Source organism: Geotrypetes seraphini, chromosome 10, assembly GCF_902459505.1.
Source record: "Geotrypetes seraphini chromosome 10, aGeoSer1.1, whole genome shotgun sequence".
In the NCBI taxonomy this organism is placed as follows: domain Eukaryota; kingdom Metazoa; phylum Chordata; class Amphibia; order Gymnophiona; family Dermophiidae; genus Geotrypetes; species Geotrypetes seraphini.
This window is the reverse complement of record NC_047093.1, coordinates 68,679,498-68,697,250: the sequence shown is the minus strand read 5'-3', so window position 1 is coordinate 68,697,250 and position 17,753 is coordinate 68,679,498. Positions and strand designations below refer to the sequence as shown.

At 42.1% G+C, this 17,753-nt stretch overlaps 1 protein-coding gene across 1 annotated transcript in view; it reads left to right on the top strand.

Annotated features, from left to right (window-relative positions):
* The window catches only part of RALGPS1 (Ral GEF with PH domain and SH3 binding motif 1), a 643,064-nt gene that overhangs the window by 236,335 nt on the left and 388,976 nt on the right, over positions 1-17,753 (top strand). Inside the window, 1 exon segment of the mRNA XM_033960779.1 lies at positions 9,417-9,506. Within this exon segment, the coding sequence (XP_033816670.1) occupies positions 9,417-9,506 (90 nt within the window).

The window sequence follows — 17,753 nt, the reverse complement described above, 5'->3', positions numbered from 1 at the left end:
TTCCCCTCCCTTCTCCTTTCCTTCTTTCCTTCCCTTCACTCCACTCCCCATGATCAGGCATCTCTCTCTTCTCCCTTCCTTTCCCTGGTCTTCCTTCTCCCTCCCCCACCCCCAATTTAGCAGTTTTCTCTCTTACTCCTCCCTACCTCCAGTTAGGTGCAGTATTTCTCTCTTCCCAAGACGCTGCAGAGAGAAAGCTCCAACTTGGCTCCCGCAGTCCTGTGTCTCTCTTCAACCTGAATGAGTCCCTGGCAGTGGCAGCGATTCCCACATGCTGCCTAGCACTGACCTGGAAGCTTTTCCCTCTGCCACAAAATAGGAAGTTTGCAGTAGAGGGAAAAGCTTCTGGGTCAGTGGTAGGTAGAATATGGGAATTGCCACTGCCAGGGACCCATTCAGCATGAAGAGAGATGCAGGACCGCTGGAGCAGAGCTGGTAAGCAAGGGTACTTAGGGAAGGCTTTCCCATTACTATAGGAATGCTGAGATAATGGCCCCCGTTCCCATGGCACTACCGCAAAATGGTCCATTGTTATCGTGGTATTCCTGGGAAATTTTTCAAAGTGTTCCCCATTACCATGGTAATTACCATGGTAAACATTCACATGTCATTCTCTACTCTGTATCCTTCCCCTCCCCCCATACTTCTTAATATATACATACCCACCTCTTGAACTTCACAGGGGGTAATTTTACAAAGTTATCTTGCCTATTTGTATTTAAAGAGTAGTCCTACTTGCTCTTCATCCTTGGCAGCTATTAAACCTCCTTCCCCCCTGCCTTGCTTATGCTAGTTTATCCTCTTTGCTTTACTCTGTCTCATGGTGGTTATAAATCATGTTGATAGCCTGTTTGGGGAAAAAGCGCTTCATAAATGCAACATGATGAGTATTATGTTTACTATTTTATTCAACAATAAATAAGAAATATGAATAGGATAGCTGGTCATTAAGCTTCTCATGAGTTATAGATCTCCAAACATATTGAGTTTGCAAGGTGACCAATATATGGAATAATCCTATTTTGTCAGAGCAGACATGTGAGACATATTAATTTTACTTTTGAGATGGAGTCTGTAGGAAATAAAGCTTAAGTTACAATACTGTGGAAATTATCTGCAGTTTGGTTGAAATATGTTAAGCAGTGATGAATGAGTTCATAGCTGCCTTTGGGCAGGTCAAATCACTTACCATATATACTTGAACATAAACTGAGATTTTTTTTGACCAAAAAAATGGCCCAAAATGGGAGGTCTCGGTTTATATTTGAGTCATCTAGCTGTGCAACCCATGCCCCTCTTCCGGAGCCATTGCAAGCCTCCCCTGGGCCTGCCTTGAGCTCTGGTGTTCCAGCAGTGAGCCGGGACAGGAGCGGCGACTCTCGTGTCCTGTTCTAGCTGGCTCGGCACCCCCGACCCCTCCTAAGCTCCTACCCCATGTAGAGCTGCTAAGTAAAATGGTTACCATGAATTCCCACTGTAACCTCACAAATTCCCATGGTCTCACGAGGTTGCAGTGGGAACTCACAGCACCCATTTTCTTTAATGGCTCTGCACAGGGCAAGAGTGTAGGAGGATTGCTCCTGCCCCGGTTCACCGCTGGACAACCAGGAATCAAGGCAGGCCATGGGAAGGCATGCAATGAGTCGAGGAAGGGTCAGGGGGTGCAGAGCCAGCTCGGACATGAGACAGAAGGGGTTACTCCTGTCCCTGCTCACTGTTGGACCACCAGTGCTCAAGGCAGACCTGGGGAGGCCTGCAACAAGTCGGGGACAAGTCAGGGGGCGGAGAGTCAACCTTTTTCCCCCCATGTTTTGGGAGAAAAGAAGGTTGTTACATTGGTTTATATTCAGATTGGTTTATATTCAAGTATATGCGGTACGTCTCTTTAGACTATGTTACACTCATTTGGAGATCAGAGTGTACCTAACATTACCTAAGCTCACAGTTTACCTTTAAAAGGCAAACCAAAGCAAATCAAGACAAAATAAAGGAACTGAAACTTTTCTGTTCCAAATATTTTGAAGAAGTTTTCATATGGCCCCCAGTAAATTTATTAAGTTTCTTCTATCTTCCAATTCAGAACCAAGCTTGGAACATAGTGCCATTAGCACTCCAAGCCTTCACTTTGAACTACTTGGGATTTTTCCTTCCGTTTTATATAAGCTTAATTTGGTCTAGTCCAGGGGTGTCCAACCTTGGCCCTCCCCAGGTCGGGTTTTCAGGATTTCCCAAATGAATATGCATGAGATCTATTTGCTTACAATGGAAACAGATCTCATGCAAATTCATTGGGGAAATCCTGAAACCCTGGCTGAATTGTGGACCTCGAGGACCGACGTTGGATAATCCCGGTCTAGTCATTGTAATGAGAGTCCTCGGCCAGGGCCCGTGTACCAGGATTTCTTCAACCCTTCAGTTGGAGGTCATAAATCTGGTCACTAGGTGTCGCTCTTGCAGCAATGACTATGACTTTTTCCCTAGTCTGTAAATTAGCTCTATTTGGATTAATCTAAGAAGAAACTTTCAGCATTTTGCTTTATTGTTTTCAAATGTAGTTGCTAGTGATATGATCAGTTAATTGGTGTAAAAATCATGTGGATCTTTTTAATGAGCTCTTTCTGATAATGTTTCACTTATTGTAGTTTCAGTGGTAGTTTTATTATTTCAGCTGTTCCAGTGCATCTTCTCTATTGATGAGTTTCCATAGCCGTAATAAGTACAGGTAGAGTAGACAAACCCTTAGAATTAGTTGTGTTATGGGCCAGCATCTCCATTGGTATCAGATCTGTATTTTCAGAAGTAAAAAATGAAAATTAGCCTTTCTGGAATAACTCTACCAAATCTGTACCTGGACAGTGGCATACCTAGCATATGTGACACCCGGGGCCCATCATTTTGTGACACCCCCCCCCAATCTGAACGAAAAACATGATTTTTAGTAACAAGCCACATGTCACATGAGTACCTAGGAAAAGGCAGGATCTTACATATTGCAGTGAGCAGTACAACATCAATACACACATTGTAAAATTAAACAAGCCAGACTAGTACAGATCAATCCTGCAGTCAAGCCTAACAAAAAACCATGTCTTTCGAACACACAGAACACAGAAAACACCTTCGCCTAGTATGGAATATGTAATCACAAACTAACCCCTCCCTTTTTTTACAAAACTGTAGTGTGGATTTTAGCCACGGTGGTAACAGCTCTGACGCTAATAGAATTCTGAGCATCAGAGCTGCTACCACCATGGCTGTCGCTAAAAAACGCTCCACAGTTTTGTGAAAGGGGGGATAAAATAGAAATACATAGACAAAGGTTTAATTGAACCAGTAAGAAGCTGGATTCTGCATACAGTGCACCACAGAAACAGTGACACATGTCTCCTAAAGCAATAAATAAATAGAAATTTTTTTTCTACCTTTTCTTCTGTGGTTTCTGCTTTCCTCATCTTCTTGTAACTCTCTTCCTTCCATCCACTGTCTGCCGTCTCTCTTCCCCTGTATGGCATCTTCTCTCCTTCTATGCCCCTTCCAGAAACTGTATGCCTCCCCCTTCCACCTCTCCTTTCATCCCCATTGGTCTGGCATCTCTCTCCTCTCCTTCCCTCTCCCACACCTTTCCTCTGCAATCCCTTTTCCTTTTTTCCCCTCATTTTCCTTTTCAATTTATTTTCTGCATCTGTCTAGATAACGTTCTTACTACCCTCTCATCAATGTCCTCTTTTACTGTCTACCTAAAGCTTGCCACCTCTTTCCCTCACTCCTCCAGTGTTTCTCCCCATTATGTGCCCTCCTTTTATTTATCCCCTCCTTCCATCATGTACCCTTTTTCTCCAACCCTTCCATCTAGTACCTTCTCCTCTCTCTGTCCACTTCCATCCAGCGCCTGCTCCCCTCTTTCTCTCCTCCCATTTCCTTCCTGCATTTGCTCCCTTATCTCTCCCACTTGCACTTCCATCCAGCTTAGGCTCCCCACTACCATCCAATGTCTGCCTTTTGTCTTACCATCCACCCCTCTTCAATCAGCATCTGCCCCCTTTCTTTCCCTCCAATATCCTTCCCCTTATGTCTCTCCCCTTTCTCTGTACATCAATTCTATCAGCACCACCCTTCCATATCACCGTGCCCCCTTTCTTTCCCTCCACCACTCTTCCATTCCAGCAATCCTGCTCCTTTCTCTCCCTTCATACTGCAAGATCCCACGATGACTGTGGCTGCCGGCTGCCAGTCCACCCCACTCCGACTTACTTGCTCTGGAGCGGACTCAGCAGCCGCATGCTGGAAGATCCCGCGATGACTCGTCTGCTGGCTCTGCTCCGGAAGACACAGGGAGTTGTGGCAATGACTGCGTCTGCCGGGTCCACCCCCTCCGACGTAACTTACTTCTTCTGGAGCAGAGCCAGCAGACGAGTCATCGCGGGACCTTCCTGCACCACAGCGCGACTGCCGACTGTGCTGCAGAGAAAGTAAGTCAGAGGTAACGTGACCATTTATTTTTTTCATCAAAAGGGGACATTTATTAATTGACTGTGTATCCTTTCTTTCATTTCTTTCTTTCTGCACTCAGGCCAAACAATTGTCCCTTTCTATTCCCTCCCTCCTTCCTTCCCATGTCCTTAGTGCCCCCAGTGCCTTCTTCCCATGTCCATGGTACCCCCAGTGCCTCCTTCCCGTGTCCATAGTGCCCCCAGTGCCTCCTTCCCGTGTCCATAGTGCCCCCAGTGCCTCCTTCCCGTGTCCATAGTGCCCCCAGTGCCTCCTTCCCGTGTCCATAGTGCCCCCAGTGCCTCCTTCCCGTGCCTCCATCCCGTGTCCATAGTGCCCCCAGTGCCTCCTTCCCGTGTCCATAGTGCCCCCAGTGCCTCCTTCCCGTGTCCTTAGTGCCCTCAGTGCCTCCTTCCTGTGTCTATGGTGCCCCCAGTGCCTCCTTCTCATGTCCTTAGTGCCCCCATTGCCTCCTTATGTCCCCCCCACTGCCTTCCAGATTTGTCCACCCCCAAAGCCAGCCTGCCTGTCTGCCTACCTATCTCCCTCCCTCCTTGCTGCGATAAAGCCAGCCAGCTTGCCTGCCTACATCCTGCCCCCCTGCCGCAGAAAAAAAAAGCGCCTCTCCCCTTCCTTTCCCCCGGTCCGCGCCTGCAATTGCTGCCTGGCTGGCCCGGAACGTCCTCTCCGACGTCAGAATTGACGTCGGAAAAACTTCTTGTCGGCGGGAGGAGGTAGGATTGCAGCGGCGCGGGCCAGGGGATAGGAAGGGCAGGAGGACCCGGACCTGGCCGGTTGTGCACCCCCCCAAGCCGTGCACCCGGGGTGGACTGCTCCCCCTCCCCCCTGCTCCCCTCTTGGTTCGCCACTGCACCTGGAGTCTCCTATCTACACCCCTTGACTTTTTTTTGGGGTGGATACAAAATCATCCTTTCACTAAAAGAAGCTTGAGCATCCAGAGACTCTTTTAAGCGTGTTGTTCCCCTTGTCGTTTCTTTGATTCACATGTACTGCCCTGTAAAGGAAATGTATTCCACTTTGTTTTCCTGTATACAGACATCTTAACTTAATATGGAGCAAGGAATGTGAATTCTTCTTTCATGCTCACTTTAAAGCTTTTTGGCAAATGCAGTCATTTTTCAATATGGCAGTTCATGAAGTTACAGGATTTTTGTTCCATAATTGCATGGCATCCTGATTCGTTCTATGAAAACATAAATCCTTCTTTCACGCTATGGAGCAAATGTGAATAGCTAATGGAGATAACGGGAGAAATTTTGTTTGTGTGTGTTCAACGTTATGAGCCCTGTTTTATAATGTGGTTATAATTAAAACTGTTTCTCCCAACGATATACAAGCAGTCATCTGCTTCTTAGAAACCTTCATCAATTTTGCATTGGCTGAACTTATTTTCACATTACTGTTTGGAAAAATGCTGTTTTATAATGCTAAATATCACATGTCCACTCTGGTAGCCATTGATAGCCTAAAAAACTGGAGAGACCTAAGGAAGATTGCATTCAAACTGTTTAAGTCAGTGTTTCTTAACCTTTTCAAGCTAAGTAAGTACCCCCTAAGCCTAACAAATACCAACCGAGTACCGCTGCCCAAGCTCCACCCCAGACCCGCCCAAACTCTGTTCCAGACCTGCCCAAACTCTGCCCCTAGCTCCATCCCCATAATAATAGTACTAATTCTAATGACATTTCTTCTATTTATTTTTATAAACAACTAATCTCAGCCAAGATCTCTCACACACATCCCCTCCCCTTCCAGTGGTCTGACATCTCCCCTCCCTTCCTCCTTTCTAGCCCCCCTCCAAGTCTAATATTTCTCATTCTCTCATCCCCTGGATCATGTTCAGTATTTTTCACTACTGCCCATTCCTATCACCCCTATCCAGCACCATTCCACATATTTCCCTCCATCACTATGTCCAATATTCCCCCACCTTGCATCCCCTTCAATCTCTCCACCATCATATCCAACTCAATAAGCTCAATTCCTTCTCTACCACCATATCCAACTAAATAAACAATTAATCTGTGGAATTTCTTTTTTATTTTTGTAAATCTTTATTAAATTTCCCAAACTACTATAGTGCAAACAATTTCAATATACATAAGTTTACACAAAATGCACATTAAACTTATAAACATTAATGCACAACTATTTCTCCCCCACCAAATAATCAGAAAAATTACATACCTACATTCCCCGAATGAAACCCTCCCCTCCCCCCCCTCCCTGTGTATGCTTAAGGGTCGATAAAATAAAATCAGTTATCATTCCTTACAGAACTTAGTCAGTGGTTTCCAAACATCCAAACATCTGTGGAATTTCTTGTCAAATTATCCACCCATCCATGCCCCCTAACACAAAACTTCCTAATTTCAAACCGTAAAACAAACTCTCACAGCAACAGATTCAGTCCAAATACCGTAGCCAGAATTTCATTTATACCGGCTGAAAGGTTTTATAGAGGACCTAAGGGATATCAGACAGCCCTCCAAACAGCATAGTTTGGATGGGTAAATTCCTCATTTGTCCCAAGGTACCTCCTCCACCTTATTTTATATATATATATCTTTTGCTTAATTTCTTATATGTATATTTATTCTTATTTTCAATCTTATAACTTATTTTTCTTAAGCATATTGGATGTACTTAGCTTTTTTTGCATTCAGCTGCAAGCTATTTCCCCAAACGCTTGCAGCTGAATGCAAAAAAAGCTAAGTACATCCAATATGCTTAAGAAAAATAAGTTATAAGATTGAAAATAAGAATAAATATACATATAAGAAATTAAGCAAAAGATATATATATATATATATATAAAATAAGGTGGAGGAGGTACCTTGGGACAAATGAGGAATTTACCCATCCAAACTATGCTGTTTGGAGGGCTGTCTGATATCCCTTAGGTCCTCTATAAAACCTTTCAGCTGGTATAAATGAAATTCTGGCTACGGTATTTGGACTGAATCTGTTGCTGTGAGAGTTTGTTCCCTAACACAAAAGGCACTTAAACCACAGCAGAACCAGGTTTGATTACTACCGTGGCTCCTTGTGATTTTGGGCAAAACACTTAACCCTCCATTGCCCCAAATATATCTCAATTGGATTGAGAGTCCACTGACGACAGCGGAAGTACCTGTATGTAATATAAATATGCAAACCACTTCAAATGCAATGTAACACAAAGCTAAGTCAATTATTATCGAACCCCAAACGGTCGCAAATCATCATGTCCCCCTTACTTGTCTGAACTGCACTCGCTTCTCCTTCGTTCCTAAGCCCCCAGCAGCACTCCCACAATGGATGGTGCAAGCAGCAAACCCATACGCTGCACATGGCTGACCCAGAAACCTTCTCTCCGACGTCAACTCTGACATCGGAGAGAAGGCTTCTGGGTTAGCCACTTAGGTGCAGTGCCTGAATCAATGTGTGCGCCGCCCACCACAAGGAGCACTGCTGAAGACTGAAGGAGTGAATGCGGCTCCAAGAAGGTTGGAGCGGGGGGCGAGCAGGAACATGAGATCCTGGGCAGTGGCAGCAGCAGCAGCAGTGGTGGATGGACAGGTGGGAACTGGCGGTTAGGCCATGTACCCCCAACAGGTGGCCCGCGTACCTCCTAGGGTATGCGTACCATGGGTTGAGAAACACTGGTCTAAGTATCCTCGCTCAATCCATTTAAAAGGTTCACAGCATGCATAACTGCCAGATTGAGGATAATAATAATAATAATAATTTTATTCTTATATACCGCCAAAGCCATGGAAGTTCGGGGCGGTTTACAGCAAGAAGCGCTGGACAATCAGCGAAGAGGTTACAATTAAAGTAACAGTACAATTTTATATAATGAAAGAATTGGAAAGCTATATAGTTCTTAGCGGAGCTGTGTAGATTCTCAGTTTACAAATCGATTGAACAAACTCGTTTTTACCAATTTTCTGAAACTGAAGTAGGAAGAGGAGAGTGTGATCAAGTTACTAAGCCAATCGTTCCATTTGCCTGCCTGGAAGGCAAGAGTTCTGTCCACGAATCTTTTGTATTGCCAGGCTTTAATTGGTGGTCCTAAAGCCTATTTTTTTGTAGCAGAACTGGAAAATAACAGATGTGGGTTGTGTTCCATTGTAAGTGTATTATTTTTTGTAACACTATTTTTTCCATTCATTTTTCATATATACACACAATATAATCTTATTAACAACACATAATGGTTAACCACAAAATTAAACTACACAAAGCACACTGTATGCTTCTCAAAATTCATGGCTGCTGAGCTGATTGCGGCAGCCGTGATCAGCTCAGTGACCCCTATTTGGAACTTATACTTGTTTTGACTTGGTCTAAGTCAAAATGTATAAGTTCCGACTAGGCAACCTCTTAAAGTTTTTGGTTATACTTGCTGTACGACTAAGTCTAGGTCGGCCCACCTCCTGCCCTTTCCCCTCCTCTAAAAATGCCTCTTTTCGCTCTAGGCATTTAGAGGCCTAAGCTGGTTTTAAAACCAGCTTTGATTATTGGTACTTGGAAGATCTGGCTTTTTGATTGTCCAAGTACTGATTTAGGCCACTTTCTGACCATTAAAAAATTTTTTTTTTATTATTATGAGCCCCATAATGTACAATTAACAGGTTACAATTTGCTATAATTGCAGTACAAGATTTTTTCGGGTACACGTTTTTATCTTGACACATACTAGGGATATAATATACAGTTTACAGGTTATATTTGTCAGTTACAGTACAAGTTTTTATCCTAATGCAACACATATATCGGTCGTGGTTGGGGGAGTTTTATTGCTTTCCTAAAGTTGTTCTCTTTATTTCACTATTATGATTATGATGTATTGTTACCTATAAATAAATGTCAAACATAATTATATGGAATCAAAGTTAATTTATTATACTTTATTTTTTTAGGTCAGTTTCTGGGTTGTACGAGAAATTTTAACAGCACAGACCTTGAAGATAAGGGCAGAAATACTGAGCCATTTTGTGAAGATTGCTAAGGTGAGCACCTCTTTGATGGTATTCACAACACCTACTGAGTACCGCATGCAGAATAATATATTTATTATCCATATGAAATTATATAAACCATAAAGAATTGGGATTGCATTTGGAATCTATTCACTTTAAAAAAAAAAAAAAATCTGAAAATGAAGTCTAATTGTACTGGACAATTATCATTATTCTTTTGCTTTTAGTTCTCTCATGGTTAATATGCAACACAAAATCCGTTGGGTTTTTTTTTTTTAATAAGTACCAAAATGTGTTTAAAAGATGGAAATCAAAGAGAGCAACCAAGGCGCTGGTTACATTGTAACAAAAACAGAAAAGAACGATGGAATGATGGTTTGCAACACAATCTCCCAAAAGGAGAGTGAAAGAAATAAACAGCATACAGATAAAATAAGCTTTGGAAATGTGTAAGTCAAACAAGAAGGCGCAGAGCATATCTGGCAAAAAAATATTTTTGCAAATCATGATCTCTGCAAGAAACCCCCCACTGAAACAGAACAAAAGGCTAAAAACGGGAGAAAAGCCATTTGATCAGCCCTAGAGAAAAACAGGCCCTAATTAATATAAATATTATTGCAGTACTTCTAATCCAGTCCCCTACTAACCAACAACATTTTGGCCAACACAGAAAAGTGAAACTGGGAAACAAGACAAAATGGGAATAGAACATAATGTTGCTGAAGGTCTTAGGGAAAGGATGAAAGGACTAAACCGGATTGTTACCCTAGAGAATGATAAATCAGTCACAATAAAACACTAAAATGGAAAATAAAACAGATAGGTCTGATGTTTTATTCAATTTGTAACATTGGTTTAGTGCCAACAATGTTCCAGGAAACAAGTATGGAATAAATGAGGTGGAATTGTAATATCCTGAAATTTGCTTTCGTTTAACCATGATCCTTTGGGCTGGATATTCAGAAACACTTATGTGTATAGCAGCTGCTGCTTTATGGCTAAGAGCATGTCACCAAAATTCATTAGCATTATCTGGATAATGCCACTGAATATTCTGATAGACTGCTTCAGTACTTTCCTGATAGGGCCAGGGGAGAGTATTGGCGTTCCATCTAACTTTGCCGATGGTCAGTGATATACATGTACTGTCCATATAGCTATGAAGATAAGTGTAGTCACTGTTCTCCACATACAGTATATTTATTGCCAAATGCTACCCAAATAGCAACAACAAATATACAGCATAGATATAAGTACCACAGCCAGTGTTTGCACTTAGTGGTTTATTTGATTCAACAGTTATTCATTGCACCTTTGGACTGCTGCTCATGTGGAACCACTCTCTCTTGGGTCGTGGTGCCCAAATATCTCAGCTGTTCTGTCAACAGTACTTGACTTGGAAATACAGAATTTGGTTCTTTCTGGAACCTAAGCACCATAACTCTTCACACAGATTCTCACTCTGATGTGACAGCAGGCAATGTCTAACGTGTAGGCCCCAGGAATCACTTTCTATACCGATCCTGAGGCCTATGTACTTTTTCTTTGTTATATGTTTTCTGTTGTACCATCAAGTCCTTCTCCTTGGCTTGGTTGGTATGTAGTGCCTTCCACTAAAGGCTATGCATGTTACTTGGCATTTCCCTATTCCTGACTGGCCTGAGGAGCACAAACCAGGATCAGTTAGAGCCCCGGGCTCTTATATAACCATGTCAGCCAGGTCCTAGGTATTGATGATGTAGCCTTTTGAAGGATGCAGTTGCTAGGTTCAGAAATCATTCTTTAGAGTGTATTCTTGTATATGTTCTACACCAGTGATCTCAAACTCATGGCCCGCCAGGTAGTAGTTTGAGGCCCTCAGTATGTTTATCATAATCACAAAAGTAAAATAAAAGTTTCTTGATCATATGTCTCTTTAGCTATAAATGGCAATATTATTATTAAGACTTAGCCGAAAATAAATATTTATAAACTATAAAGAGTTTTACCTCAAATTGCCATTTCTTTAATAAGACATTAACTATTTTTTTCTGAGGCCTTCCAAGTACCTACAAATCCAAAATGTGGCCCTGCAAAGGGTTTGAGTTTGAGACCACTGTTCTACACAGTCTAGTTGATGTACAATCTGGACAAACGCTGCAGGGAGAGAAACATAGAAACATAATGGCAGATAAAGGCCAAATGGCCCATCTAGTCTGCCCATCCACGGTAACCATTATCTCTTTCTCTTTCTGAGAGATCCCACGTGCCTATCCCAGGCCCTTTTGAATTCAGATACAGTCTCTGAATCCACCACCTCTTCCGGGAGACTGTTCCATGCATCTACCACCCTTTCTGTAAAAAAGTATTTCTTTAGATTACGCCAGAGCCTATCACCTCTTAACTTCATCCTATGCCCTCTCAATATTTGCCTCGTTGATTCTCATGCCTCATTTCTGTAGCCTTGATATCTCACTGTTTTCAGATGTTAACTAAAAACTAATTCTTTTAGCCTTGGTTTTGACTAAGTTAGCATTAAAGCTGTATCATTAGGCTCTATACAGCAAATATATAATGAAAATTAAATGAATATGGAAGTGTAACAGTTGGACAAATTATTTGAGGCACAGTTAATATCACAAAAAGCTATGGAAGAATTGTTAAATACCAGTTTTCCAACTGTACTTGGCTTGTATATTCTAGCCAGAGAAAAGGATAATGGTTGATCGTTATTCCTAAGCCCTGGATAATGGAGAGGAGGATGGAAAAAACACCTGGACCACCCAATTTCTTCCATGTTCTATGTCATGTTTAGCTTCCAAAAGAAATTTCATCCGGTGGTGCTTCCTGTCTCTGCCAAACAACTCTATGAGGCAAGCGGAAATATTTCACTTGCCATTCTTTGTGCTTTCAAATAACTGAAGGGCCTTTTTCACCTGAATGTAACAGAATCACTGACCATGATCTGTTCCCGCTTAATGCCAGATCCTCAAGAAGAATCATGCAGCAAAGTGCTTACATGAATGTGATGCTTTTAGTTATTCATAATCTGTCCCTTCACACCAGAAATATGTAGGCTCTTTAACCACAGGGTAACTTCAGACGGATAAAGTAAGCATTTAAATAAAGGAAGATATAAACTCTATGTATAAACCAAACATCTTCTATGCTGTCTTTTGTCATATGACCCAGTCATGGCAGCAAATTATTTTTTCTGTTTTCTGGAGATATTCCCTTCCTGGTGTAATAGTTCTCAGCTCACCCAGTCTCTTCTAATGGGCCTTTTCTTCTCAGTCAACCTTCTGTCTTCCTTGTAACTGCTTCCCCTGTAATTTCCTCCTGGAAGAATGACTCTTATCTCTAAATACATCCTTAATTACCCTTACTTGTATTTCCAAATTACTGTTGCATTCCTTTTTTGTGAGTTTCTTTTCTCTGACTAGTTGTAGATTAAGACTTCCTAGAATCATACTTCCAGTTAGACTCCCATTTTCCTTTTCATCCTGGAATTATACTTATCTGCAACCTATTTTCTTTTTTTTTTTAAATATCTTTATTAGCAATTGCAAAGGAACATACAACCAAAAGAAAAGCAGAGAAAAGCAAGGCAGAACAGCCAAGTAATTCAACAAGCGAATGAACATTTTCTATTTCATTTTTTCTTAAAGTGGCCTGTCCTGTTCATCTGTAACTTTCTGTTTTCTCCTGTCTCTCCTATTTATGTTTTTGATTATGAAGGATTCATTTTGTCACACCTAGATGACATGTATAGTACATGAAGATTCCAGATCACCAAACATAAGAATAGCTTTACTGGGTCAGACCAATGGTCCATCAAGCCCATTCTCAGAGTGGCCAATCTAGGTCATTAATACCTGGTCAAAACCCAAATTGTAGCAATATTCCATGCTACCGAAACAGGGCAAGCAGTGACTTCCCCCGCGTCTTTCTCAATTACAGACTATGGACATTTCCTCCATGAACTTGTCCAAACCTTTCTTAAAACCAGCTATGCTATCCGCTTTTACCACATCCTCTGGCAACGCGTTCCAAAGCTTAACTATTCTCTGAATGAAAAAAAAATTTCCTTCCAATTGGTTTTAAAAATATTTCCCTATAACTTCATCAAGTGTCTCCTAGTCTTCGTAATTTTTGACGGAGTGAAAAATTGATCCACTTGTACCCGTTCTACTTTACTCAGGATTTTGTAGACTTCAAACATATCTCCCCTCAGTCATCTCTTTTCCAAGCTGAAGAGCCCTAACCATTTTAGCCTTTCCTCAAACGAGAGGAGTTCCATCCCCTTTACCATGTTGGTCGCTCTTCTTTGAACCTTTTCTAGCGCCACTATATTTTTCTTGAGATAAGGAGACCAGAATTGAACTTCTTCATAAATGATGAAAGTAAAATTATTTATCAACTAACAAGGAATGTCTCTGGTGGTCTTCAATTTTAGGATAATTTTGTAACAAGTTATCTAATTTGTGCAGCCGATGAGAGAGTAATTCTGTAAGGCAGACACTAGGAATGGGCCATTAATTGTTGTAATATGAGAAATGTCAATGACATATCCCATGTGTGTCATTAACAAACTGAACGCTGGTGCCTGCACTTGACAGTTTGGGGCTGATTCTCCCGATTGTAGGCGATAGTAGGTGTCCTACTGCCATCTCACAGCCAATCTGGATGCACCTTTTTAGAAAAATATAGGCGTGGAAGGATTGCCTACATTGTAGGCATATGTCGTGTACCTACTGAGATACGTAAAGATGCTTACAGAAGTTCTTGGTGTGGGTCTGGTCTCCATCGGAAGTAGTCTTGGGCATCCATAAGTGTCCCTAGGCATGAGACCTGTAAAATGCTAGCCTACATGTAAAGTGTCTGTTAGTAAATGTAGACATGATTCTCTATAGCAGTGGTTCCCAACCCTGTCCTGGAGGACCACCAGCCGGTCAGGTTTCCAGGATAGCTTAATGAATATGCATAGGGCAGATTTGCATGCCTGTCACTTCCATTATATGTAGATCTCTCTCATGCATATTCATTTGGGCTATCCCAAAAAACCAACTGGCTGGTGGTCCTCCAGGATAGGGTTGGGAACCACTGCTCTGTAGGATGCCGATGCATTATTGACACGTTATCTGCGTTCTTTAGAGATCTGAGATGCCTAAAGGAAGGAAAACCTGGCATAAAATAACATGTATGATGATGTTTATAATTATTCAACAGACAGATTAAAGAGATAAGTCCTGCTGGACAAAAGCCTTCTAAAAGTTTAATATCTGTACAGCAAACCTAAATAAGATACATGTCTTCATAAACAACCAGTGAAGTCCAATAAAAAGGAGGAGACATGATCAAATTTTGATTTGCAAAATATTATTTTTTCATCTGTGTTTTGAATCAACTGCTTACAGCTGTTTCAAGGTAATTCCTAAGTAAAGAGAATTGCAATGATCAATTTATGATAAAAAGTAATAAACAAATACCCTAAAATGGCTAGGAATAAAATATGAATGAACCAAACGTAATTGCTTAAGCTTAAACATCATGTAAAAAGACTTTTTTAAATTTGAAATCCCACCATGAATGCAGAATCCGCTATAATAATTCCCTTAGCGTGCATGCACACTTCAAAGTTGGTGGGTCCGTGATCTGTGGCGCCATGCCCACGCATGCACAGTGCCTGCCTCAGCTGCTTTCCTGATATTCTACACCGGCTGACTTCTGACTACGCAGTGCTTGCCGACTTCTCGACCCTGTTTCTCTGAAACCGGAGACAGGGGAGGGAGGAGAACCGAAGTCGGCAAGCACACTGTTATAGCCCCTGGAGTATGGCCGAAGTCGCTTCTTGGCTAGGGCAGCATTGAAGGAAGATAGGGCAGGGAGGGAGGCTTCAACTCGCTGCTCCTGCTTGCTTCGGGCCTTCCTCGCTGCCGGGTCCTGCCTTCATGGAAACAGAAAGTAGTTGGGACCCGGTAGTGACAAAGGACCAAAGCAAGCAGGAGCAGCGAGTTGCGAATGCTGCGCTGCCGACGGCTGTGTGAGACCATGGGGGGGGGATGCTGCTAACGACTGTGTGAGACCGCGAGGGGAATGCTGCAACAGCATCCTTTTGGGGAGACAGAGGGAATTAGGGAGAAGGAAGACCAGGGAAAGGGAGGGGGAAGAGAAATGCTGCTGTTGCACAGGGGGGAGGTAAAAGGAAGGGAGAAGGGCTACTGCTGGACAGGAGGAGCAGGGAAGGGGTGCTGCTGGACAGGGGGGAGGTAAAAGGAAGGGAGAAGGGCTACTGCTGGACAGGGGGAGCAGGGAAGGGTTCCTACTGGACAGGGGGTAGAGACAGAAATAAATAAATACAGACAGACAGCGGGCAGGAAAGACAGACAGACAGGGGGCCAGGGAGAGAGACAGAAATAAACACAGACATAAAGAAAGAAAGAGGGCAGGGAGAGAGAAAGAAAGAAAGAAAGAAATGCCTAAGTCTACACATCTATTCTAGCATCCGTTAATGTAATGGGCTAAAAAACTAGTCTAATATAATACATAAAATGAACATTTCTGTAAATGCTATGAGATTTTTATGGCTTTTCATCCTTAGTAGACACTAACATTGATGTGCCAGTTACACATATAAATGTTCAAAATACTAGAACACATGATGGATCTGCACTATTCTGTAAATATATATCCCACATTGTATGTAGTTTATAGGTGGTGTACAGTATATAGGTGGAGTATGAGCAGAGCCTGGGTGGACATACATTTACACACAAAACTTATAGCATACTAGAAGTTATGCATCACATCACATAGACAGACACACAGAAATAAAACAAAAAGAAAATAAGATGATACCTTCAAGGTCAGAAATCTGACCCAAAAAGAAGGTATAATCCTACTCAGACTCATGCATCCCAATTTTAGTTTGCTCTCGATTTGCACCTTAAACACCATGAATTCTAAATTTCTTCAACCCTCCTTTTGTTTGTTACCCTTTTTACCTATACTTTTCTTAACTTATTGTAGTTCAATCTTTTCCCATCTTGTTTACCATACATCTGTTTATTATTCTTGTCAGTCGTTGCTATGTTTGTCCTTGAAAGATTACATGTACTCCCTGTTTTTACTGTACATCGCCTAGAAATTTTGATAGGTGATTGATCAAACTTTTAAGAAACTTGAACTTGCATTACCTTTTGAGAGCTAGTCAAAAAATGTAATTAGTCTAGTAAAAAGGGTATCGTATTTCCTTTTTTGTTTTATTTCTGCCAGCTGTGCAAAGGAGCACTTTAGGTTATTGCTCCTTGTCCAGATTATGATGTCTCCTTCTTTGATGTTCTGCCAGTCTTACTGCGGCGCTGATACTATCCTCCTTCCCCTGTTCTAAGGTCTGGCATCAGGACTGGTGCTAGGCATGATGGGGCCCAGGGCAGATTCTAGGGTGGGGGTCCTAAAGTTTGCTTGCAGGCTGTCCCTCTTTCAACTTCAGGCAGGTTTGGGGCTCCCAGTAATATGGGGGATCCAGGCAATTGCCTTATTTTCCCATCCCTAATGCTCTGTCTGGCATAATCTTTGCAGTTACCATGACTAGCTAGGCTGGTGCCCAAACATCAGTCTTCTAGCTTCCCATCAGCCTGTCAGCAAGGACCTGGTTACTTTCTGGGGAGGTGTAACAACTGGTTCTAAATATTTTTGTCTCTAGCAAAAATGGGCAGAGTTTGGATGGGGAAAGACACAGCCAGCAGACAAATTCCAGCCTGTAGCTTAAGGCACGAAATGGTAACAGCCACAGTGTCTGTTATTGAAGCAGTCATAGCACCAGCAGCTTGGAAACACTGGGGCAGTTTCTAAATTGATGTCTCATTTTAGCCACATAGATTACATGACAAAATACTAACATAACTCGGTCATTGGCTTGCCAATGTTTAGACACCAGCCTTAGACCCGACATTACTGTGGGACACATAACTTTCAGTATTCTGTAAGCGGCATAGGTAAGTGGCACCACCGCCCATGCCACTCCCATGTGAACCCCCCCCCTTATATTTTCATGCTATACCACTCATGTATGTGGGTAGGTACACTACAGCGCATAGTAGCATTGCTGCCATTAGTACACGTAGCTGTACCCAAGCCCCAAATTCTAGAAATGGCACTTAAAATTGTCCATGCAATTTAATTGAGTAACAAACCTATTAGCGACAATAATTGGGCATTATAAATCAATTATAGGCATTAATTGACAACAATTTGGATTTGCACATGCGTTATTATTATTATTTTGTTATGCGCTGT